General features: G+C 39.6%; 1 protein-coding gene across 11 annotated transcripts; it reads left to right on the forward strand.

Moving 5' to 3' along the window:
• Nucleotides 1-1,537: 1,537 nt before the first annotated feature.
• ZFAND4 (zinc finger AN1-type containing 4) lies at nucleotides 1,538-22,410 on the forward strand. Of its 11 annotated transcripts, none has more exons than XM_075504972.1 (10): nucleotides 1,538-1,726; nucleotides 2,725-3,027; nucleotides 8,708-8,783; nucleotides 8,879-8,946; nucleotides 9,476-9,662; nucleotides 13,753-13,900; nucleotides 14,714-15,895; nucleotides 16,549-16,603; nucleotides 18,990-19,107; nucleotides 21,215-22,410. In XM_075504972.1, the coding sequence occupies exons 2-10, from the start codon at nucleotides 2,844-2,846 to the stop codon at nucleotides 21,348-21,350; spliced, it is 2,154 nt and encodes a 717-aa protein (XP_075361087.1). In that variant the 5' UTR covers nucleotides 1,538-1,726; nucleotides 2,725-2,843; the 3' UTR covers nucleotides 21,351-22,410. The 11 variants fall into 11 exon arrangements, 8 of the variants coding, with proteins under 8 accessions (XP_075361087.1, XP_075361085.1, XP_075361088.1 ...); XR_012776153.1 differs by lacking the exons at nucleotides 1,538-1,726; nucleotides 21,215-22,410 and adding exons at nucleotides 1,734-1,924; nucleotides 18,266-18,810; XR_012776154.1 differs by lacking the exons at nucleotides 1,538-1,726; nucleotides 21,215-22,410 and adding exons at nucleotides 1,734-1,924; nucleotides 18,266-18,810 and having other exon boundaries at nucleotides 18,993-19,107.
• The last annotated feature ends 3,060 nt before the right edge of the window (nucleotides 22,411-25,470 follow it).

Below are 25,470 nucleotides of genomic sequence, written 5' to 3' on the forward strand. Positions count from 1 at the left end.
TTTATCAGGCACTGTAAATACTACAGCTGAAGCATCTAGCACTAACGAGGGTAAAGCAGAAGGGAAGGTTGGAAGGGATAAAGGAGAAACGTCGTGTATTGATTTGCGCCATAGGTGGGCCTGGCAATGATTTATGTTAAGTGGGGGGTAAGTTGGGAGTAGCAGCTTGGAAAAGAATGTGGGAGCTATTTGCAAATGGGTGCTTACAGTGAGAGCACTTGCACTTTATTTATAGGCATTACATCTGCTGCATATGCCTCATACATGATTTGGACTGCTGCTTTACTCCTTTCTTCCGTGCTTAGAAGGGCTTCAAAGATGTACTGGGGGAGAGAGGAAAAAGATGGTGAATTATTCTATTTCTTTTCTGCATCCTCCTTTCTTCTTGGCCCTTCACATTAGTAACTTCTATTAGCATTGCAAAAAAGTGCTGTTCACAAGCCAAGAACCCTGGGGCCAAAAGCTGTTGGAGTAGAAGAAAAAAAAGGTCCTGCCATAAAGTGTTTCTTAAACTTTAATGTGAAAGCTCAAGAGAAAAGCTCTTGATAGAAGGTTGTACCATGACATAGATCAAAACCTTTCCTCCCCTCAGTCTTTCTAAACTGGCACAGGGAGTATCTCTTCCCCCTATTAAAATGTGTGGTCCTCAATTAACTCCTTGTAACAGACTGCACATCCTGGTCTAGGCACTTCACTTTTGGCAGGGCTTGGTCTGAGCAGTGGCTGCTTTTAACTGAGTTTTGGCTTGGTGTGCCTTTTTTTGCAACTTTGATAAACTATGGCTGCATTTTCTGGGAAGGGCAGGGCTGGAGACTCAGTGTTACAGCACCTGCTACTTGCTCAGTGCTCTTTGTCAGAGGGCTCCCATACCTGCTATGTGCATGTGAAAAACCACAGTATTTGTTCTGAGTGTTTTAGCTGGGCCTGAAACCTAACAGGTAGAGTCAGGGTAGGTCTTGCATAATTTAAAACCCAAATGGAAAGTGAAGTGGTTAATGTAATTAGCACCTCCTAATAAGCAAAGCTTGTTTTCTCTAGCATTTTGCCTTACGTTACCTGACTGCCTTACGTTGAAACGGGAGCAGAGTCAAGCACTGACCTTGAGTAAAGGTGCCCAAGAGCAGCGCTTGTCTCCCTGCCAGCAGCCTGTGTCCCGGCTGAGGACACAGGAGGCCTGCACAGGCTGGGAGTCATCCCTCTTGCGCTCTAACGGCGTCCAGCACTGCGCTAGTACACATTAGCAATCCCTGGTGCCTCTTGAGTTGTGAGGTATAAATGATATTTTTGCACATCTTCCCTGAGGAAAGACCAAGGGCGCGAGTGCAGCTCTAGGGTGGCGCGAGCCGCTGGAGCCCTCGCCCCCTCAGCCTTACCCTTCCCTACCTGCCCCCCGCGCCGGAGGCGGGAGGCCACAGGGCCGCCATCAGCCCCACCTCCGTTAGACTACATGTCCCAGGAGCCACCGCAGCCTCCGGGGCGGCTGTCACATGGCCGCCGTTGTTAGCGGTGCGGGCGCTGCATCCGGGTCCTTCCCTGCGCACGCTCCGCCACCCCACGTCTTAACGACCACAACAAGCGAGAGCAGCGCGCCGCGGCCCGGCGCGCACCCGCCCCTGAGGCCGCCGGGAGCACCGCCCCTCGAGGGAGCTGATTGGGCGAGCCGCATGAGAACGGGCGTCGCATTGGCCCGGAGGAGGACGACTAGTGGGGATGTCATAAAGGCTAGGTAGGCGCGGAGGCTGCCGGGCAGCGAGCGGCGGTGCGGGCGGCTCCCGGGTCGTACCCCTCTCCCGTGGCGGCGGCGGTTCCCCCGCCCGCTCCATGAGGCCCGCTGAGGCTGGCGAGCTTCTGTGAGGCGCGGCGGGCGGGGCTGCACGGGGGGAGAGGAGCCTCGTCTCTCCCCGAGCGGGCCCGGCGGCGGCAGGTGAGATGAGACCCCACCCTCCCTTCTCCCGTCGCGGACTGGCTCGGCGGTCCCCGGGGCCTCGGGGCTGCTGCTCCCTCAGGGACCCTGCGGCGGGAGCGCCAGCCGGGGCGGGGAGAGGGGCAGTGCTCTAACCCCTTCCCGCCCCCTCCTCGCTGGCGTGAGGTGCGTCCCTGGAGGGAAGGGGGAGAGGTTCCCCCCGAGGGTGGGCCGGGGGCACGGGCGGCGGGACCCCGCGTCCTACCCGGGGTGTGAGGCCGCCCCGAGGCGCGGTGGCGGGAGGGGGTGGGCAGCTGCTCTCGCTCCTTTGTTTGCGGGCGCTCTGCTCTGCTGGCCTGGGTCCGGCCTGCCGCCCCGGTGCGGGGGGCTGCGCTGGGCCGGGGGCTGGACCGGGCCGGCGGGAGCGCGGCACTGCCGAGAGGGCAAAGCTGCCGTCTTCTCTTTGCCTTCCCTGAGCCCGGACGAGTCCCTGTTTTTCTGGAGTTTTTCTCCAGCTCTGACCCTGCTGAGGGCTCACCCCTTGTCAGGAGGCTTTGGGCGTTAATATCGCAGGTCGCGTTGTTATGTCGCTCGTGAAAACAAAATAAAAATAAAAAGCTAGGTAGGACCTGCAATGCTGTCTGAAACTAGAGTCCTAAAACTATGGTGTTATTAATATTGTTAGTGGTTATCTGTTGCACGACCTAGATACTGTTTTACTGCTTCTTAATAACTATTTTATTGTTCATCAAAAATAAATTGAAATTCTCTTTAACAGCTACATTCAGATGTTGTTAGAACTATGCTTGTTTGCTTTATAGGTGAAAAATCCTAAACATGAACAGCAGTGCACCACACCTGTCCTCAAAGCTGACTTGGCTAGAAGTGGAATGTAGTTTGCTGACAGATCTTCTTGCAAAGAAGTTGTAAATCCTTTGTAATGGCCAACAAGAAAGAGCCTCCTTTTTTCAATGAAGATAATATGGGACCGTTTCACTACAAGCTTCCTTTTTATGAAACTATGGAGCTCTTCATTGAAACACTCACAGGAACATGCTTTGAACTGCGAGTTTCTCCCTTTGAAACAGTTATTTCTGTGAAAGCTAAAATTCAAAGACTGGAAGGTACTATTCTCTCTTATTTCAGTGTAAACTTTATCACTTTAGAGGAAGTCTTGTTTTACAAATTATAATTGTTAAAATCAAACCAGTAAATTTTAATGAGTTGTTCAGTAATACGTATAAGCTAGGTGCTCAGTTTATGGCTTAGGTTTAACTGGAATTGGGTTGTTTTTATGTTCTTTCCTTTTCCTATTAGTTCATGGCTTAGGCTTCACTGCAATTAGTATTTTTGCTCTTTTCTTTTTTTTTGTATATCATTGTTAAAACAAATCTTAAAAAGTCTATGGTAAATCATTAATTGTTTTGATATTATATGGGATATAGTATTTTTGGTGTTGAAAGGATTCACTGACATAAGTTGTTTGTTAACTAGCAAGGTTATAAACTTGAATCTTGCAGTATGTCTATATTGCAGCTGCCTGAGCATACTTTAAACTAGGTGCTATGGCTGTTGCTTCTTAGGTTAGTCAGTTTATAGTTTATGATACTGCAGTCACAAGAGCAACTGCAGTGCAGGCGAACCCCAAAGACAGCTTGAAGTTACCGATTTGAACTTTGTTTTGGTGAGTGATCTTTTGCTGGTAGAAGTCTGGCTGAGCAATGCTTTATCTTAAAGTGATGAACTTTGCACATTTTGCAAAGTGAAAACCTCCTTTAAGTTATGAGGCCAGTCCTGGTGCTAATGCAAGGAGAAAAGATGTAGGTTAGTTCTCTCTCACCCCTTTCCCTCTACAATGAGAGTGATCCTGCATGAAAGAACATGATTTGAAATATGTATCTATACATACTTTAGCTACTTTGCAGCATTGCATCTTCTTTCTCACTTTGGAGGAGTTAAAGAACTGTGTAGCTGCACAAGCTGAGAGTACTGGAGTTGCTAATTTTAAGAAAAGGGATCCTCTCTTTCCCCAGTATACCTGTACATGTTTTTCATGCTTCTGTCTGTGTGGAACCAACCCTCTGGGAGATGTAATATGATGCTTTAGACTTGAATCTAAGATACACTCCTCCTCTTACGGAAATCTGCGCTAATGGATGGAAAAAAAGGTAGCTGGCACAAATGTTAAAACACAGAAGCATTGCAACAATAAGGGTGACTTCTTGCTAGTAAGGTTGCTTAGTAGAAGCTCCACCATGCAGATAACTAGAGTTTACATTAGTGTAGCTACATTAGTGCAGCTACATTAGTTAGTGCAGCTATGTGGATATGCTTTTGTTTCCTGTGGACAGGGCCATAATTAATCACAAGTCAGAGAATGTGTTGAGATGCTCCTGGAGGCTAGAGGTGAAACAAGAAAAGGAAAAGGTTTTTCTTCTCCATGATTGAATAGAGGTGTAGGAGAGATGCAAGCAGATACATGATAGAATGCTAAATAAGAGTGAATTAAAAGGGAGCATAGGCAATATGCTGCCTTCTCCTGTACTCCATCTGGACAGTATAGATGAAGGAGTGAGCTTTAAAGGATGCATGAAGAGACCAGTGGGAGATGTGAGGAAGAGGAATTTGAATTTCTTGTAGTCCAAACCGGGAGATCACAAATAGACATATTAAATTATACCTACAGTTTATTGTAGGCTGGGTGTGCCTAGCTTACAAAAGATAGTGTATTCCTAGTAGTGGTTAATTCTTTCATCTGCTAAAGAACCATAGATAATGCCTGTAAACATGTTTGCTCAGTAAGATAAGATTGAGTCTCAAGGGTGGAGGTGGGGTTTGGGATTTGGTGTTGGTCGTCGTCGTCGTCATCGTCGTCTTCTTAACTTGCGGGAATTAATTTGCATTCTATAGCATGGAGTGTTAAGGCCTTTATTTACATAGCTAGCTTTAAAATAAGAAAAAACAACTCAGTTATGACTTGTTCAGTGACTGCTTGCAACTGAATTTTATGATCTGTGTATGTGGAAACATCTACCTTTTTAGATGAAAATTTAGGTGTTCTCTTGTTCTTATTTCAAAGAGGAAAAACTGAACTAGCTTTCAGAGTACATCTTAATTTGGAATGCTTGTGTTCAGCAGGGAATGACAGATGCAACAATAATTCTGTTGTTGTACGTGTGTGTACTCTCAGTTCATCATGAGAGTTGTTATTTTTCTTTGGTCTTTTTGCTGTCATTATTTTGCTGTGTACAGCAGCTTCACCTTAAGTGAAAGGAACTGGATGAGTATCAGGCAGACTTCTGGATGTTGTATTTCTTTCAATATTCTGTGAAATCAGAGTATGTCATAATGATATTTATTACTACTTGCATTAGAGAAAATAGCTATGCTTCTGTCAGGACTGGAGTAAGTGGATTGCACAAGTGTAAAGAGTTTTTAACAGAACCAATTTTGCTTTTCTTCTGTCTACTTCTTTTCCTCTGTGTCTCCTGTTTGCTTTGTCATTTGCCTGTTTACTGTGCTGATAGAGACTAGAAGTTCATGAAGCTTTTTTTAAAGCTTATGCCTTGTCTGAGCTGGGAAAACATTCCTGCACATGCAAGCCTGTGGCCCAGATCAGATGGTTAGAGCAGCATCTGGAAGGTGTAAATAAGGTCACCTTTGCCAGGAAATTTTGTGAGCCTGTATTCAGTTACTGGTGACTCGCTGTTGTTAGTCTCCTCTTTGTCAGTCTCTAGGATAAAGAGTAGGTCAGTACTGACCACCATTTACACTAACGTAGCTTGTCATGCAAATGAAAGCTGGGGGCTTTGACAGTTATGAAAACAGTCCTGCTGCTGTAAGTTGCGAACCTTTGTGCCTCTTCCCTAGTGTAGCTAGTTTGTGGGGGGAAAATAAGACTGTCAGCTCAGCCTCTCTGTAAGCAGGAACAAAAAGTAAATGTTTAAGAAACTCTCCAGCAATTTCAACATTGGATGAAAGGTAAGTACACTGTTTGAACTTTGACTTGGAAATGTTTGTGGTGTTTTTAAACATAGTAACCTTCTACCTACAACATAAAATCAAGTTTGTTCAGAAATCTGCCTGGGGGGGTGGTTCTAGGTCAGACTTGACCCCATCAGTTTCTCTGGTAAGCCTACTTAGCACACCAGAAAGAAAGGTAAAGGAGTGAAGCTTAAGGGTGTATCTGATATGCTGATTCAGAGACAGGATAGAGTACCTACTTCTCCCCCCATTTTAGTAAGTCAGATTGCCAGCACATCTGCAGCCATTTCAATAGGCAGTCTGCAGACTCTTCTGTCCTCCTATAGCATCACCTGGCTAGCCCACCTCCATTTGAGTGTTGAGATTGAGCTTATTGCCCTACTTTCCTCTCTTCTCAATACTGATTTAGAGGAGGCCAGTGATACAGTCAACGTGCTGCTTGGGGAGAGGGGATAGTGGATGGGTATCTCGTAGTTCTCGTTATTATTGCCAATTTTACATGTTGATCTTGTGTGCAAATGTGTCCTCAAGAAAGCCTTACTATAATTCAGAAAAGGGACAGCTGATGCATATTTTCCTGCACCTGAACCTATAAAGCACATACCATTTCCTCTGTGTATAAATACAGAATTCTTAGAAAGCAGCATAAAAGGGAATTAGTAATAAAAGACTTGTGTGTTTCCCATTACAGCAGAGTATAGTCTTTTCATCTGTTCATTTCATCAAAAATACATTGTCATTGTTAAATGAACAAAAACATGTTTCACTGCAGTGCTGCCAGTTGCAAGCCAGCCTTTTTAACAAATACTCTCTCAGTTTATCAAAGTAATTGGAAATTGCTCCTTGGAGGCTGCTGAAACCATAACAAATGCAGACAGTAATGACTGTTTGTAATCAGAAGACTGCAAAACAGCACAGAAAAGAACTTCACTGTAGACTTGCTGGCTGTTGCCAGCTTGCTCTTGTTTGGCTTATGCTGCAGACTTGAAACATAACCAATAACCAGTTATTAAATAGCTGGCAGTGTAGTAGCAATTATGATAGTCTACTATATGAACATATTCCTCTCATAAATGTCTTGTGGACTTCAGAGGATACAGGATTCATGTTAAATGCCGTCCAAGTGAAGTAAAGTTGTGTCGGTCGTTCATAAAAGAGAAAATCTAGATGTGAGCTGTGGTGAGAAAAGGAAATTGTCATCTTCTCTAAAACTTAAATAATAACAATGACACTTCCGCCAAAGTGGACTCCCTCTTCTGCATAGAGATGTCCACTTAGCATGTCTCCTACTTGCCTGTTGAAACTGCTTGGACTTTCACCAGAATCCGGTCCTCTTTTCTTCTTTGCTGGTGATGGGTGTTGGTAGCTTTGTGCCCTTCCTCCAGCTAGGAAGGGGCTCCTTAACTGGCCTTTGCCACAGCTTGCTAAGCACCCTTGCAAGCCTTGGGAAGCTGAGACATTTTTGGAAACCACCTGGAAGATGCTGATCTTTGTGTTCCCCTCTCTCCAGATGGATTTTGGGAAGTCTTACTGTGTAGCATTGCTACTTGTATCTCCTTTTAAGTATCTGAACATGCAATGAATAAAAGTATAAGATAAGGTTACTTTAACGTAACCTTTTAGAAAATATATTTATAGCTTTTGCTTCTTAGTCTGAGGAGTAGTGTTTAGACGTTTTTGAAAAAGTAGTTCTTGGCCTCTAAAGATTTTCATTTTAATTTACAATTTGTCCTTTTTGATGCTAAAGGGAAGATTTTTTGGTTTTGTTTTTCAAAGGCAAAAAAGACAGCTATTCATCTTCCTATTAGCCTTAATATTTTTTTTTTTTGGTGATCTGAGATGTCTCATCCTTTCATAACTGTCCTTGTTTGTATTCTATCCAAAATTTGGAAAGTGGCAGCATTCTAGTAAAAATGTGTGAAGACCTCAGGTTGTACCAGCTTGTGCTTATTATCTTTAATGTGTATTAGATCTGTATCTAAATGAGTTGACTATGCAGGCAAAAAGAAACAAAGTTAATTGTTGTGTAGAATATGGATCTATAGTAAGGAACAAATATTCAGTATGCTTACTTCCTTTTAACAAAAAATAGTTAGCCAAATCTGTCCCAGAACTTGAGTTGAAAATGAGTATTACTGGATATAATTAATAAAATGGTCTGATGGCCTAAAAGAACACCTACAACAAAATAGAAGTGTTTGTAGTATGAAGTTTTACTAACTGCTATTGTACTATATTGTACACATGAACTTTGAGGTTCCAAACCAAGCAGTGATAAAAACACGTATACAGTTGTCACCACTTTAATAGAGCTGCCGCCAGTTACCTTAATGCAACCTTGTCTTTACTGTTGAGTAATACAGAATATCAGTCTGTGATTAAATTATTCAGCAGTTCTGTACTTAGATGTTTTATCCTGTTTTTTCTGTCAGTAGACATAAAGCTCTGAGGTACAGATAACAGGAGAAAACCTCTCTCATCTGATGACTGGAAAAGAGCAAGTATTCAATAAGCCTGAAGCAGTTGAATACTTCTGCAGACCCCTTGTTGAGCCAAAAGATTGAACTCCGAGTGTGAGCACAAGCCTGCTGAAAACCTTAACTTCGTTCTTAATAACTATTTGGGAGGTTGGATATCATGACTGAAGGCTGCTCAAGTGCCTGTCCTTGTCCTGCTTCCTTTCTTCTTTCCCCTATGATCTTCTTTCTTGCCTTTCCTCCGTTACCCCCACATTCTTCAAAAAGTAAAACTCCCCAAAAGCCCTCCTACCAAGCTCCAATTTTAATACTCTTTTTTTGTTTGTTTGTTTGTTTTGTTTAGGTATTCCTGTCTCTCAGCAGCACTTAATTTGGAGTAATACAGAGCTGAAGGATGACTATTGTTTGAATGATTATAAGTAAGTATAGAATAAAATTGCAATGAATGTTTCTAAATTATTGTTAGTATAAGCAATAGAGAATGCTACAAAAATTTATTTATTGTTATTTACAGCATTTCAGAAGGCTGCACTCTGAAGTTAGTTCTGGCTATGCGAGGTGGACCTATTAACACTAGAAGAGGTAGGTGTTAACTCAGTTAAAAAATAATGGTTTTCATGCAACATCTTATAACTGTAAATAGCTTCTCTTAGCTAAGCATTTTAGACGAGCAGACTTCAGTTCCAAATCAATCGGAAAAATACTTGACAAAACCAGAGGGATTTTGTCCATAGCATACTAAGTGCACCATCCTTTTCATTTTGTTTACCCTTAGTTTAATAAGTATCTTTGTATGTATAGGATCATCCAGTCTTAAAATCAGTAATTCTTCACCTGCAGAAAAAATGATACTGTAATGTCATTATACAAATAGTTTTTAAAATCTGGTTAGTAAGAATCAGGCATTGGTTCAGTCTGATGATAAATTTGGTTATGTGGATCATCCATAGAGTAATGAAAATGGAGAAATCTCCTTGATAATTTTCACTTGGAAAATGCTCAGCATGTCTTCTAGGTTGGGAATTCCCATTGTAAACTGAGCTGAGCTCTCAAAGGTGATCAAAACAATAATAATAATAATTTGGTTTTATTGTGTTTTTTCTCTTTGTAGTTCCTGTGGAAGACCCTATCAGGGAAATGGCTGAGTACATGGATCCCAGTAGAGATGAGATCTGGGAAAAAGGGCCATCCAACAAACAAGTTACTTTCTTAGTATATCGAGAAGGAGATCAGTTGAATTTCTTCCGTGTGGTAGATCGGGGAGATGGCACTTTAACGCCATTATCTGAGTCTTTGAGGTAAAGTTGGTTTTAATCTTTATATTATTCTTCAAAAGGGGGATGCTGTATAATTTTCAGCTTTCTTTTGTTGACTTTGTCAAAAGAATATCTGAAATATATCTGGAATATTGCAAGAATTGTGCCCTAAGGTCTACTAAAATGCTGTAACTGGGTGGCCTAACAGTACCAGTAGCGCTTTGTGGTCAGTGGTCATGCTGACAGTCGTCTGTCACTGTGTGTGTCAATCGAGTAAGATAAAGCTGACCTGGTGCTTGAGGCAATTCTCAACATTCCAGCCCTTTCTAAAAGGGAACATTTCACAGGAGAGTCAATTTGGCAATAAAGATATTAAAAACTTTTAAGTACTTTCTCTTCCATCTTAAGGCATTTGTTTAGTTTCATAAACATTTATCTGTTCATAGCATAAACTTTCTTTTTCATATGGATATGACTTGACCAAATGATTAGCCAGGAAGATGGTAGATTGGCAGTGCAAAATTCTGAGAGGGTTTGTCTGAAGTTTCAGAGAAACTGTGTGGGTTTTGGGGGTGTTTTGTTGTTTTTGCTTTTTCTTTTTTTAAATATCCTGAAATAATTACCAATAGAGCTAGCCTTTGGACATAATTATGCCTCAGATTAGCTACTGTTGAGGTACCAAACTTGTCTCAGTCACTGTCACAGAAGCAAAGTACTGTTATCATCAGAAGAGCAAGTATGTCACTTAAGCTATTACATTGTAGTAGAGAGATTACTAGTCTTTTTCCTAAAGCAAATTGGTAATATCTATTAAAAAATATTAGTTTTTACTGCAGCTTTTGGATAAGGTTTTTTATCCCCTGAAGAACTTAATATTTGTACAACTGTAATGAAAGGAGTCCCTGTTCTGGGCACTAGCTGCATTTTCTCTGAGGCTAAGGCTTGCACCGTTTTAAGTAACTATTCTTATTCCTGTTTGCAAAGTGAAAGCAGGAGCTTTGTACTGGGTTTATGGTCAGTGTGATTCAGTGGGTTCAGAGTGTGATATTAATCTTAGAAACTTTTATAAGAGACCTGTACTTAAAAACTACAGGCTGAATGAAATATCAAGGTTGAATTCCCACACAGTTACATAGAGTAGGAAGAGCTGGTGTTTGATACACAATTACTGGAGGGAAGGAAGAGGGAAGATACAAATATTTTAGATCTGTGATCTTATCTTTCACTCTTTTTCAGTAAATGGCCACATATGGTATTGTGTGTAGATTTGAAATAGGTAAAAACCACCATCATCAATAAGAACAGAGAACCTTGCTGCTGCATTGGCCTGTATACACTTCTGGAAAGAGGAGCAGACAGACATAATGCTTGTTCTCACTGGTACCCTGCTTATTACCAAATCGTTCTCTTTTACCTTTTAAATCCAAAGACCATCCAAACTAATCCAAAGCTAGGACTGTGGATGCTATACTGTGAGTTGATGCAAGAAGTTGTCAGAAGGAGCTTGAACTTCAATTTCTCAGTATAATGGGATCCCTGGTATCTGCCTACATGTTCAAATTCTTTTGTGTGTGTGATGATTTTTTTTTTCCCAGTTAAAACTAGCATGGGCAATTGTCTGAAATTCTTAGTACTTCTCATTAGGTAATCCTAGTGTGCAGATTTAATGGTAATTTACTTGAGATTGGCTAAATGTAGCAAGCCAGAGGAATGAACCACACTCTTTTGGCTCTTGCAAGGCATCTTGGTAAGCCTTTGAAAGCACAACAGGATGTATAAAAGTCAAATACATTATGCTTAATAAATGTGCTGTCACTGGTCAAATGATCCAGTTAGGTTGGAAGCCACCTGAGTTGAAGACATTCAGCTTGAGCTGTTTCTCTTCCTCTGTACTTTCTATGGGAGTTCATTTATTAGCTTTTCTACTAAGGCAGGCAGTAATTTGGCAGAGGGCGGAGGAGAAATCTTAATTTTTGAATTTGTTATTATGGCCGGGTCAGACTTTGTGGGAAATGGAAAAAGTAGCAAAGGGAGGAGAGAATGGAAACAAATCAGGCCTTTTCATTTGATCTTTATAGAGGAAGGCTATGTGAATCACTCTGAATACTAGTGTTTTCCACACTGACAGTTAAATATGTTTATATGTGAGTACACTGGTGACTGAGCATTGTGAGGCACTTGTTTATCAGCTTTTCTCACATTGCTTATGCGTGGAGCAGAATTTAGTGACTGCAATTTAGAAATGAGACATTGGTTTATAGTCCTCCAGATCATTTCATTTTATCTGTGCTTAAGTTAATGGTTAAAACTTTACAAGGTGTCAATACATACAATGATTATTGTCTCTGGATTAAAGAAAGGTTGTTGAAGTTTTGGTAGAGGACTGGCAGGCACTGGTGTCAAAAGGGTTTCAACAAGCTACTGATCATTTTTGAGGCATGCATTTTACAAGCAAGATCTCAGGAATGTTGACACCTGTGGACAAAGTAAATTTGAAATCTAATTGGTAAATGGGCTAAAAGTATCATCAAGAACAAAGCTCCCTGTCTAACTTTTACAATCACATTAAAGCCAAAAATCCTTTTGTTACTCCTTCTTTTAGTGTTTTTGGCTCCTATTTAGCCAGAAAATGCAAGAAAAAGGATAACAATTCTTTTTGCATAAAACAACAAGAAAAAAAAAAAACCACAACCAAACACGTGAGACACATCACTTTTCTTTCTATCTTTACCTTGAAGGAAGGGAAGTTCAAAGAATTGTTTTGAGTTGGTGACTTAAGTCTTTAAATAGGAGTTTAATTTCAGAGTTAAAATTCTGAAATGATTCTTTAGTGTTGAATGTTTACCAGGAGAGGTATGTAACATGCATGCTGGCTGTCCCCATGTGGAGCTGTTCAGTTTTTGGTAAGAAATGACCGGACTATTTTGCTGACTCTTGCTTTGAATTTGCTGCCATCTTGCTCTTAAAGATCTGTCTCCCAGCTGTGCTGCCTTTAGAATTTTGTTACATTTTAGGAAATTGATTTGGAGAGTCAGTGCAAAAATACTGGCTCTTGACTAAGGGCAGCAGGATATTTCCAAGAATCAGGTAAGATGTCAGCTCTAATTAGTGAAAATTTTTTTTTTTTTTTTGGTACTGACTTTCTTATGACCTTTAGTTCTTCCTTGGTCTGTTTTGGAGAGTAGAAACTTTAGTTAAATCTACTAAGACATTTATATGAACACAGGGGAATTGCCTGACTGTCATGATTTCTAGATGCTGACAGCCTAATGGACGAATGAAAACACTCTTTAAAATGTACTATATACAGTGTTGAAAATGCATCAATTTGCAATGAATTGGACACTCCTAATGGTTCTTTCATTTCACTGTCAAATGTTGGATGTGTGTTAGTGATTAATGCTTCATAGGGAAAACAAGTCAGATACTCACTTTAAAACATTGGGGTTTTGCATTCTGTTAGAATACAGAATGGAAAAAGGCAATGTGATGCTATAAATTTCCAGTGACTACTGAGTTAAAACATTTTTGTCTTGGGTCTAGCAATTCTAATCTGTTTATTTTTTTTCCAAATGTGAGACTCTTTGGAAACCTAAACTGATCATTTTTTATTTTTTTTTTTTTTTTATTTTGAAAAGGAGAAATAGAATATCACATCCACATGGGTGACCCCTCCATTTCCATTTATGGTGAGAACACCCCTCAGGATGGATAGAAATTTGGACTTTCCTTCCATGCCAGTGTCTGGTTAATTGGAAAACTGATCAGCTTGTTGTCTGAGTCACACAGTTAACAGCTTTGGCCATACCTTCAGGAGACATTTGTGGAACTGGATATCCCCTCTGTGGGGAAAATATATAGTGAGTGTGAACCAACTGTATATGGTATAACAACTTCCCAGAAGCGTGGCTATGTTATGATTTCAGCATCATCACTTTGTGTGAGCATCTAATAAGGAATGCTTATGTGCTAAAATAAATGGGTTTGAAATGTCTTTGCATACAGTTTTACATAATGCTTTGTCAACAGATCAACTACGGATATGACTTTCTAGTTGTGAGAATATTCTACATTGAAAACATAATTAAATTACTTGATTAGAGGGTGAACACAAACTTTCTTTTATTTTCAGTGGTGGTTCAGTTTATAACTTATATGCTGATGATGAAGATGAGACAGAGGCATCACCTTCTGGACAACAGATTATTGAGAATTCGATTACTATGAATAAAATGAAACTACTGAAGGCAAAGATGGAGAACATGAATCTGAGTAAAAAGGTGAAGTTGTGATTTCAATTTTTCTATTGTAAAATGGCTTGCACTTTCCTAGTGCTAGCTTTTCTAAAAAGCAGGTCAGATACTTTCCTGTCTTGGGAAGTGAAGTGATCAAGGGTAGATGATTTCTTATCTGTTGTTTAAGTAAATGCTATTGTATAAATGTTCTGCTGTGGGGCACTGGCTTTACTCGGATCTACCTGTCTGCATTCAAAGAATTCACTACTGGTCCTGGATTTATTTGCATGGGTGGTTTTTTTGGGTGTGTGGGTTTTGGGGTTTTTTTTTTGTTTGTTTGTTTTTTCTTCTGATGCTTTAAGTAGAGTTGGTTTGCAGTACTGCTCTGGTAAAAATCAATGTTTCTCTTAAATGAAACTTCATTACAAATACTGTAACTGAAAAGCCTATAAAGTTAAATATGAGAATGAGATTGCCTAGAAGATAAAACATTACGTTGGTGTTCATGTCTGTGTAAATTACCTAGATGGAAAATGAAGATAATATACTTTCTTTCATTGTTCATCTTGAGACCCTTCTGGATAACTTTAATGGCATTCTGGCTTCCCTTTTCTATTCCTCTGATGTGGCCTATTTACTAAAAAGCCTTTTCGGGTTATAATCTTTGATTTTATTATTCAGATGTTGGGGTGAAGTCTTGATGGCTAGTAACAGATGAGGGAGTAGAAAAAATGATTTGGTTCTTTCTGGCCTTACACTGTGTGAATTCCTGGAAATATGACCTCAGTCAGGTCTTTGAATGCAACCGTAATTCAAATACTAATTGTTGTTCTATGTGGTTTTTGGCTTTTTTAATAGCCTAAGAAAACTGTCAAGGTGAAACCTCGTCCTCCAATGGCTCCTCGACCATCTAGTGGCTCAGTGGCTGCTGCTCGTCACCGCTTTTTAAGAGTGCTCCCCCATATCGGACAGTCCTGCCTACCTCCTCCTGGGAATTCGTATCCCTCAGAGTCTTCCCAAAACGCACTTTCAGCATTGGCTACTTTGGCCACTGCTGGCAGAACAATGCCATCCACAACTAATGACTTCCTTAAGGAAGATGACGCTTGGCAGAACAACTCTTGGTCTCAGTCAGTTAGTAGCATCAGGTTACCACCGAAAATATCTCGTGTCGAGCTAGAAAATGCAAAACTACCTACAAATAGTATTCTGACTCCTGTTTCATCTCTGCTGGCAGATTCAGAAAAAGCATCTGAAAATGTGACCTCAGCAAGTGAGGAGGATGCTGTTTTGTTTCCAAATCTAACAAATGTAGAACTATATGGAACAGAAGAAAAACTTCTACCTGAAACAGATGCTTTTGCTTTGTTAACAGAAGCAAGCACCACTGAACAGTGTAGTGAGATATATGACATAGGAAAGGTGAACCCAGAACTTGAACTGTCTGATGCAGATGAAGAATCTAAGGTTGTAGAGCAGCATAGAAAACCTATTAGCAAAGTGCTGAGCACTGCAGCAATGGGGGCTGGTCTTCTCAGTACTCGTGAATTAAGTCCGCAGAAAAATCTGCTTTTGTCACCTCTTCGGTATTCAGCGCAAGTGGCACGTCACAGTTCTCTGAAACCACAAACACAACCCAAATGCTTTGAGGCTGGTAACTTGAGATCTACAGCCTCCCCAAACATGCTTCGGTCGCTGGAAGTCCGTAGTATAGCAGACTCCTCTTTTTCTAGGACTACTAGATTTCGTAGCATGAAAGTAGAGTCACTTGGCAAAAGACCTGATGTAATTTCTAAAGCGGAGGCTAGGGACATCACAGATGTGGCTAACAAGGCATCCAAAGAACCTGTGAGTTCTGTAAGTAACTTAGGATTTCTGGCTTCGCTGGCCCGAAGCGCAAACAGGGAAAGTTTACAGAGTTCCTGTGGGACAGGCAGGTTTCGGACTTCTGGTATTGCACTACCTACAAACCTTCAGCATTTTCAGGAAGAAAGCTTTAGGAAAACTGCTCCTCCAAATGAAGCTGCTGAATATATTCTAGTGAGTACTAATGCTTCCAAAGAAATTGAAGTTTTCCTGTCTTTCCTGGTACTGGCGTTATGAAAACTGTACTTTCATGTGTGTGTCTATGTGTCTTTTCAGGGAAGGCAGATGGGGAGGGGGAAGTGTACTTAAATCCCTGATTAGTCTTAAACTGTTTTCTGAATTCCTGTTCGTATCTTAACTGCCCGTTTATCTAAACAGATCCTAGAATTAATTTTTTCATAAAAATTAAAGTGGTTGTTCAGTTTACAACTAAAATTATTAGTTATTGTAATGATGGAATTACAAGTGTCTGTGTTTGAAGTATCATCTGACTTCTCCTGCTGCTCACTAATTGTTATTTATTCCAAAGTTTGCCCTGTGAGTGGCACCATATGCGAGTGGCACCAAGAGCTTCAGATCTTTAATGTACTTTGTTGGTTTGGTGTGTTGTGAAGTATGGGGAGACTATTAAATAGTCATTTTGAATAAGGCTTTATATTGCGGAATTTTAATTTTTTTGTACAGAAGTCTTCTTGGACTCTTTGTAGGTATGTTGATTGATTCAACATTGATTTCAAATAAGCTGATACCAGGCTGCCTAACTTTTCATTTAATTTCCATCTGCTAGTAATTTCCTTGTGGAAATTTTTTTTTTTTTTTTTTTTTAGTCTGCACATGGGCTTGGAATGAATGGAAGTATTGCAGCTGTAGGGAAAAGAGTAGGTAAGTAATGTGACTTAATAATTGAAGATGACTCTTTAATCTTTCCTGATATATCATGTATATAGAGGACAAGAATAATTTATCTCTGTAAGGCATATGTCTTTCAAAGTCCTTGTTGTATTGCACTTCTATAGCATGGTATAACTTTTAATATTTTAAGCAATTCTTTAACATACAGATGCCATCCAGATCTTAGGTAGGCATAACTGTGACTCTTTCCTACCTTTTTTTAATACTTACTGAATCCTGCATGTCATCTGTAGACAAAAACATGACTTTCTGCTCTGAAATTTCAAAAAGGTCAGTTCTGTGAATACTTCTGAGTGTACTAAAATCAGAGCAAAATTTATTGGTAGCACTGTCTTTAGGACTACAGCCTGAGCCAGAAGGATTTGGCAAAAGAAAAGTGGGGAGGAAGCAATAAGGGTATGGATGCTGAAGGTAACGCATATCATGCAGATTTTTCTCTATTTTTTGTGATGGGCATCCTTCTTTCTACCCTAGTCTTGGTAACTGTGGAGTGCTTAATGTTTGACGTCTACTGAAAATGAATGTGCTGTGCCTAAATATTAATATCTTATGTGATTAATTCTCAGGAGAAATTGAATTGTCTAGATTAGTACTTTTAAAACTCTTAAGACAGTGAGCTAAAGATTCTCAGCACATTCCACTTTTCTTCTTCACATCTTTGACTTGCAGTTTGCAGGTTTTCTCTTCTTTCTGTGTGACCTTGGGAAAAGAGAGGCAGGCATGTATTCCAGGATTTTAAGACCTAGGTATAGAGAATGAGCTAGTAGGTCTTCAAATAGCAGCTGCAACAGGAAAAATGATGGAATTGTAATGATATGGGAGCAAAAGCTGCTAAAATAGTGGATTGCACCTTTGTTTCACAACTGGGGGTGCAACTTTGAGTTGGCAGTCAATCAATAAACAGGTCTGTCCTTACCTACTCCATGGTAAAAGAGGTGATACCCTAATAGCCACATCTGCGAGATGGGGAAGCCTACTGTCATCTGCATCATTTTGGATAGAACTATGAAGAAGGCACTCCTCTGGTGAATCTTATGTCCAAAAAAAGTGTATTTTCCAAAAGGTTCCAGACATGAGAAAGACAAAGTTGGTGTCATCATATCATGCAGGCTTTTGAGAGAGAGGTGGCTGGTAATGATCTGTTGTGTAACTGGCCAAAGGACAGACTCATTTTGTTATCCAAGGCCTTCATTTACATGTAATTGCTGTAGGGACTGTAAATGTGAGGACAGGTGTACTGTTTTTTCTGTTTAAGTATGGTCCACAGGGGAGGCCCGTCTTCAAGCTCAGCCTTTTTCACAAACTGGGCTAACTGATGCTCCTGAAATAGTATGCTTTTAGATGATGAAATTGTTAGCATGGACGAACGTTGCCTGGAAGTTTCCACGCTAGATAGCAATGGGATAGCACTGGTTGGTAGTGATGACTGCAATGTATAGTAACTGGCTGGTGTTACTATTGAATATAGCCTGCTGTATCTTGGCTGAGAAATGACTGTTGGGATTAAAGGTGTGTTGGACAAAAATACTTCTGAACTCATGAGGTCACTTTTTGGGAGCATCCTGACAATATAGCAGAGGAAGCATTTAAAGAATGTTTGAGAGGATGTATTGCTGACTTTCACTGTCCTAGCGTATGGTAAACATGCATAAGCAAGTTGTGGACGAAGAGCGTACTTCTACAGAGGGAAGGAAGATGCCTTTGCTTTACATGCTCTCCGGTTATAAAGCAACAGCCAAGAATTACAGGGCAAAAAGTCAAAGTAAGGTAAATTTTTAAGTACAGAAATTTTACAAACATCTGCAAAGTGCCTTATGAAACCATACAGCTAAATAGAGGCCTGTAGTCTAATAATACACTTTTCTTGCAATTATGGAGTACTAGGAAGATTTTAAAATGTTGCAGTATTTATTTGGCAAACTTGAGTTATTACCTGCTGCATATACTAGATGCTAGGTACTTGAACGCCCAATTGATTCTTTGGAAAGCCATTGTGTGCAGTGCTTTCCCAATCGCATTATGTGTTTTCATTTTGCATTTGGGAAGACCATTAGGAGATGTGTTTCTTGATTTCTTCTGTAACTTCTTGCTTATGTGAACTTTTAACAGGTGTTAAAAATAATGACTCTTAAGTCCTGCATTGTGCTGCCTCTTCCAAAGGTGTTCATAGGCTTGAGGTGTGTTTTCTGTTTTGGCTTTTGGGTTTTTTCCTCTCTGTTTAGGCTTTGGGGTTCCCACCTGACGTATCTTAAGAAATGCAAAATGAATCTGGGTTTCAAAAGATAACATTTAACTAGTTTGTGATCAGGAAAAAGTAAAAAGTAAAATGTCTTTGCTATCTTTCTACCTCTGAAAGCAGGTGAAGCAACCCATCTTCCACCTGTGAATGGCTCAATTCAAGCAAAAAAGAAAATTACAAAGCATTGCTTTCTTTGTGGCAAGAAAACTGGATTGGCAACCAGCTATGAGTGCAGGTAGGCTGAGCATATAACCAGCTGTTGTTTACAATTGATAGCTGGATTAACCAAAAGGTTTTCTATGCTGCATGGTGTATTCCATAAGTGTAGCAAATCAAAAGACAATCTTCAAAAAAGTTGCAATTCTTAGTTCAGCAAAACTCCAGGAATTAAAATTCAGGAATGTTGTACCTGTTCCGCTGTTGAGATGCGTGTTCTTCCAGGAAAATCAAGAAATGCAAAGTATCAGAATGCAAGATACCAGGAAATAAAGAACATGATTACAAAAAAAGAACGATGACATTTTATACTGGTGTGGGGAGAGGGAGGAACTTGCTAGATATTTATGTTCTGCAAAGTTTCTCAACAATAATTATATCATTAACAACTTGAGGAAAAACTGGTTTTGTTACAGTTTTTCAGAAAATCTCCCTCAGATTTGGCCCTTTTACAACACATCTGCACAGTTTGTGAATTTATACGAATTTGTATTTAACAACTTTTTGATTTTGTGTGTTCTGTTTCTTGTGAGACTTCAGTCATCTTTGAGCATCTAGAGTATCTCAAAAGCAGATCGCCAGAGTGCTGGTTCCCCAAATCATGACTTGCAGACAACACAATGAGACCTAGTGCTTGGTGGTGATCACTGCAAACTTTTTTAAAAAAACAACACCACCCCCCCCACACTTTCTCTCTTGATCTTGGTTCTCAAAGTGTTGTTTCCCACAAGATACTCTTTTCTTAGTATCATTTCCCATGAGCTAGTCAAGGTTGGGAACTGCTGCACTGTGAGGGCTACATTTGAGGCTGATCTTGGTTCATGCCAATCAACAAGCAAAATGAACAAGACTTCTGCCGTTGGGGAATTGCGTTGGAGCGTTTCAGAGTGAGGAACTGCCTCCTTACTGACACTTCAGTCTTTGATTTTGAAACAGTTTTGGACACTGCACACTTTCCCGCTGAGCAAATAGCTGCAAGCTCTTCTAGAAGTAACTAAGCAGCTTGCTTAAGGTTAAAAATGAAGCACAGAAAAAGGGGGAGATCGCACATCTCCAAGAATAGCATTCATTCTAGTTTCAAAAGGAGCAACCATATGACCTTTTACTAGAATGGAACTTGAACCAAGTAGAGGATACAGTTGTATGAGAGAACTGGTGATTATGGGACCAAGAACCAAAGAAAAGCAAATTTATTACTAGGCACACAAAGCCTCAGGAACAGCTGCAGAGTTTATTATGAACCCAGATAGATTAATAGAGGATTATAGTCTAATAGTGAGACAGTAAGTTGGACGAGTAATGCTTACTCCATTTCAAGAGAATTCTGATTTTGAATGATGTCATTGTTTTACTGTCAAGAAGCAGCTTTATCAAATAATCAGGCAACAGGACACTAATATCAGTCTCTACTTAAAGCACATGTTCAGATCAGATAAACATCCAGAGTATGCTTTTCTCCTGTTAGGAGTCTTAGCTGCTAAGCTATCAAGTTTGAAGGCAAAAATCATAATCTTAACTCATTGAAATTGCAACTGATATTGCAAAGATGCACCCTTACTCAGTCATATAGGAAGTCATGTTCCCTATAGTTAGTCTGTCTGATGTCTTTACAGCTGACTAAATCTGACAGCTGACTAAATCAGCTGACGAATTTGAGTTTATGCCAGGCAGAAGAACTAAACATCTATTTTGGTGGTCTGAATGATGTGGTGTTTTTGAATTGAAATGCATTATGCGGATTTCACCTGATACCATTATTTTAGTTCCATGGTTTTGTCCTCTGAATTCTACCAACTGATGTTGTGTAAGGTCTTTAAAAAGAAATAAAATAAATCAAAGCCCATCATTCTTAATTTATAAGTGTGTTTGATCCTTTCTAGCTGGTTCCAGGAGTACTGATCTTGCTTAACTTCCCAGCTGAAGAGACTGTTGGGTCAAAACTGCAACATTCAGTTACAAAAATGTCATTTTGATTACCCCACCAGTTTTGTTTTCAGTCAAGGATGATTAGAATCCAAGCAGTTATGTCAAATAAGCAAGACATTATTAAGCCAAAGGGCTCCAAGCATGTCAGAGAGTTAAAAGCTTCTAAAAGCTTGTAACTTCTAATATTCTTGATTCTTCAGATGTGGAAACAACTTCTGTGCAACGCACCGCTATGCAGAGACTCACACCTGCACCTACGACTATAAGAATGCAGGGCGAAGGTATTTGCAGGAGACCAATCCCGTCGTTAGTGCACCAAAGCTTCCCAAAATCTAAGATGGTTGTGTTGCATGTGGCCGTTCTGCCATTGAAGAATTGTATTACACTGAGAGAAGCACTTGCTTAAACTGCATAATTTTGCCATGCTCTGTATTTAAAGATTTGCCAAGTAACAAAAGCACATGAGGATGCATCCTATCGAAGAATAATGTGAACACTACTGCAGTTAAAACTTTTCTTCTTTAGTGAATGAAAAGTTAAAGATTAGTTTTGAAAAACTTACACTATGATTTAACTGTTACTGCACGTCTTGTGTTGTGTTTTATATTTGGAAAAGCTATTTCACTAGACAAGTCTTTAAAAGATGCACTTTACTAACTTTATTTCCTGTATAACCAGACTTGAGGGGGTGTTGTAATGAGGGTGTCATGTAATGTCTTCTGTACTCTTGCGTTTTTTGTCCATTGCGTGGTATCTTCTAAGTTATTTCACTGGAAAGATTGTCCTCCCTCCCCTTTCTTCAAACAGCCTATTTTGAGATTTTTAAGGGGGTAGTGTGTTCCGCCCCTCTGTTCCATTCAGATTAGTATTCATACACTGTGTATCCATTCTGCAAATTACATATCATGTTAATCACATTTTCTTAAAATAATACTGTTTATACGACAAGTTTGTTTTTAAATAGAAGATTCCCCCTTTGTTGCCATTAAATATAAGGAACAACTTATTTTAACTTTTTTTGTAATCCTAGATTTTTTTAAGACTTCACAACTTGGTTTGTTAAGATGTTGAATGCTGTTACTGGAAGAAATTCTAATAAATATTAAATTTTATTCTGGTTTATGCTCTTATAAATGCACAAAATAACTTTTCCTATCTTACAGCATGCTCTTAAATTAAAAGTTGGGCTTTGTTATAAGGGGGAGGGGATTTTTTTTTTCCCCCAGAAGCACTGGCTCATATCTGTTCCTACTGAAGTCAGTGGGAAAATTCCCACCGACTTCATTAGGAATAGCGTGACCAACACTGTGTGCTTTAAATAAACCTCCTTAAGTCTTACAGATGTACTAGCAAAGGCAAAATGGGTGTTCAACAAATGGCATATATTAACCTGCAGCCTTTCAGTAATTGCGTGAGCCACCTCTAGTGAGCATGCAGCTACTGCAGGAAGTGATGTTGGAGGAATATGCCTACTTGAAAGCCTCTCCTCTGTCATTCTCTTAATGTGTCCGAAACCTTTTTATAAGCTTACATTGCTTGAGGTGTTCTAGTACAAACAGATTAATAAAAAACCTACAACAAACCACCAAAATATAGAAACCCCTCCACATTGCATCTAGACAATAGAATGTCATGGTCCTTTCTTGCCAAAGTCCTCAGCTACTTAGTTGGTTGTGGTATTAAAATTAATTATGCTGCATTCCAGTCAAACAGTAGCAGCTGGTGAGCATGGCAATCAAAAGTTGGGCCAAAAAAACTGGAGAGGATCACTGAAAGGGAGAGAAGTAACTTGAAGAATTCTCATCTTTGGAGGAAATCTATTTCATGTAGTCTACCTGCAACTTCTTAAACCTTCTGGAGCTTTCAGAGAGTGGTGATCTTGGAAAATAATTTTCAAAATCATTCTTCTGGGCAGTGATAAGGTAAAAAGGTAGTTCTGTGTGTGTGTGACCTCTAGGCTTATTCTTACTGGATGAAGTTGCACCTAGTATGAAGAACACATTATTACTGAGCAGTGCTAGGTACTGTGAACATGCCTGTAGTTTTTATTTCATCTCTAGCATGGAACAATATTTGATGCCGAAAGAAAAGAATAAGGAACAGGGCAAATGTACTAGTGTTTTCCCAGCAATTACTTACTTGTGGCTCAGCAACTTTCTTAAGACAGAGGTATTGGTCTTTTTGTGGGTACAGTAGAGATTTGGTAAGAAGTGGAATTAAAATAATATCAACTGTCATCACTTAGTCTGATTTGGCATAAGTATAATTGTCAGGAAATTATTTTGCAGTGCGTTAGAATGGCTGTATTATTAAGACTACATAACTGAGATGTGTGGCAGGAAGTCTCAAGTCAAATCTCAATTGTGACTTTCCCTTTCTGCATATGCATAATGAAGTGCACAACAATACTTTTCAGAAAATGCAATGTCATAATAATCTAATTTCCACATGTGTAGCTTCTCATAATTTTTATTATACCTCATTTTGATTATACCTAATACAGACATTTATTGTGCAGAACTCTTCTGGTTTTGTTCTCATCTCCAATACTGTGTTACAGGCACTCTTATTTTCAACCAGTAGTACCTCCCTAAGAGCACTTACATTTGTAATTAACTTTTAGTTGCTAACTTATATGCTATCGGGTTTTACCAACTCCTGTGTTAGACTGTGCTATGGATTAATTACTGTTTACTGTGTAAACTTACCTAAATGGTTTGGTTTTCTGAGTATTAGTGAGTGCACTGTGGTGCTATGCATCTGCTGTAGACAAATGTTTAGCTTTTGTGTATTTGTTCATGTAATTAGATTGTATCATAAATCATTTACATAATGGAAGTTTAACAATGACTTTGGTGTGTGCTTCTCTACCTTCCTGTCAAATATTTTTTGCATGCTTCTTTTATGCTTGAGGACATGTGAGGCATAACCAGGCTGGTCTCTTGTTGAATGACTTCTAGGATTCTTGTGTCAAACGGATAAGCTCCAGAGAGGCGTCAGAAATGTTTTTGGATCTTGAACAAAATATTTCCTTTCTCTGAAATCTCTAGAAGGCCATGGTGATAAAAATCTTTCTGCTTGCAATTCCCATCTCCATTCAGTTTGCAGTCCCCTGGGATGTAATTGCACTGGTGCCTTCTGCTAGCAGTCTTCAGTTGTAGACAAGGCTAGAATTGTTAATGCTTTATATTACAAAAATGAAGTCTTTCTAGCTTTTTTAGATATCATGAATTAGACACTTTGGTTTCTTTTGAAGTACTTCCAGCTTTAATTATGGGGCACCATCTCCTAGGTGTAAATTGTGGGTTTGGAGTTGCTTGTGTGTGTAAGGAGTTGCTCCTAACTGCGGCTTTTGTGTTGGGTCATGTTTTTCCAATTTTTATGTAAATCAGGTTCATCTTGAAATGCATTTGACACTTTCTCTGGTATCTACGTTAGCACTGAGCCACAGTTGCTCATGGGAGGACATTCTTGCAACTAAGAAAGTCGTGTGCAGCTATGGGACGGGTGTGAGAGCTGCTTCTGATTACTGTAGTTCTTACCCTGATTTTAGTTTGGGGTAATTTTGCAATGTTTGTAATGGTTGGAATACAATGAAAAAAAGGTGATTTCCTTTCTGTAGTTATTGTCCTGTTTAAAGATTTATTGTCTAAAAAAATCAGATGATGTGCTCAATAGAAAGATGAACTTAGGCTGTTTCTTGTAAAGCAGGTGTGTTTAGAGCCATTGGGATATTGTGGAGGGTAACTCTTGGTTTTTAATATGTAGAACTGTAATTATTCACTTTCTCAGAAGAAGTTTGCCAAAACAGTCTCATGTTCTCTTCAGCTGGTTTCAATTCCTAGTTTCTATTTGATCTTTCTAAAGTTCCTTATGTGTACCATTGAATGTTACAAGCATATCTGTGCACAGGTAAAGGGACATTCCTTTTCACAATATTAGTTTTTATTCTCCTTTTCCCTACACACACTGAGCAAATATACAAATCAAAGGTTTTGCAAGCAAAATGTTTTAACTAATCAGAAATGCTTTTCTACCCTTTTTGCCAGAAAAGAGCAATTGCTTGAAAAGGAGGGTTGCGTTTCAACCGTGACATGTTACACAAAGGCCACAAGATGTCAGTGGAGACCCCAGTCTGAGAGCAGATTTGGGATGAACCAGTCAAACGTACAAAATGGGGACAGAACTATGTATTTCTAATGATGCTTAAGCTATTGCTGATTTTGATCTATTTTATATTCCTAGCCTGTCTTTATTTCCTGATCAGTGAAACATGGATTCCTTTATTTATCAGGTAGCCTTCTTGAGCAAAGTATTTCAGCAAGCTGGTCTTTGTCCTCCCCCATTGCTTTGTTTACAGTAGGGTGGATGCTTGCCTTATTTTTCCTTTTGAAAGAAATCCACCACTACCTTTCTGTGAGAATTTACAGCCATAGGTTAAAGAAGGCTCCTCTAT

The sequence above is a fragment of the Mycteria americana genome, chromosome 6 (assembly GCF_035582795.1).
Source record: "Mycteria americana isolate JAX WOST 10 ecotype Jacksonville Zoo and Gardens chromosome 6, USCA_MyAme_1.0, whole genome shotgun sequence".
Classification (NCBI taxonomy): Eukaryota; Metazoa; Chordata; class Aves; order Ciconiiformes; family Ciconiidae; genus Mycteria; species Mycteria americana.

Excerpts from the sequence above, each read along its gene's own strand:
- ZFAND4 (XM_075504972.1), top strand. The coding sequence starts at position 2,844 with ATGGCCAACAAGAAAGAGCCTCCTTTTTTCAATGAAGATAATATGGGA. Across the intron at positions 3,028-8,707 it reads TAAAATTCAAAGACTGGAAG|GTATTCCTGTCTCTCAGCAG; the intron begins GTACTATTCTCT and ends TGTTTTGTTTAG. Across the intron at positions 19,108-21,214 it reads GCAACCAGCTATGAGTGCAG|ATGTGGAAACAACTTCTGTG; the intron begins GTAGGCTGAGCA and ends TTGATTCTTCAG.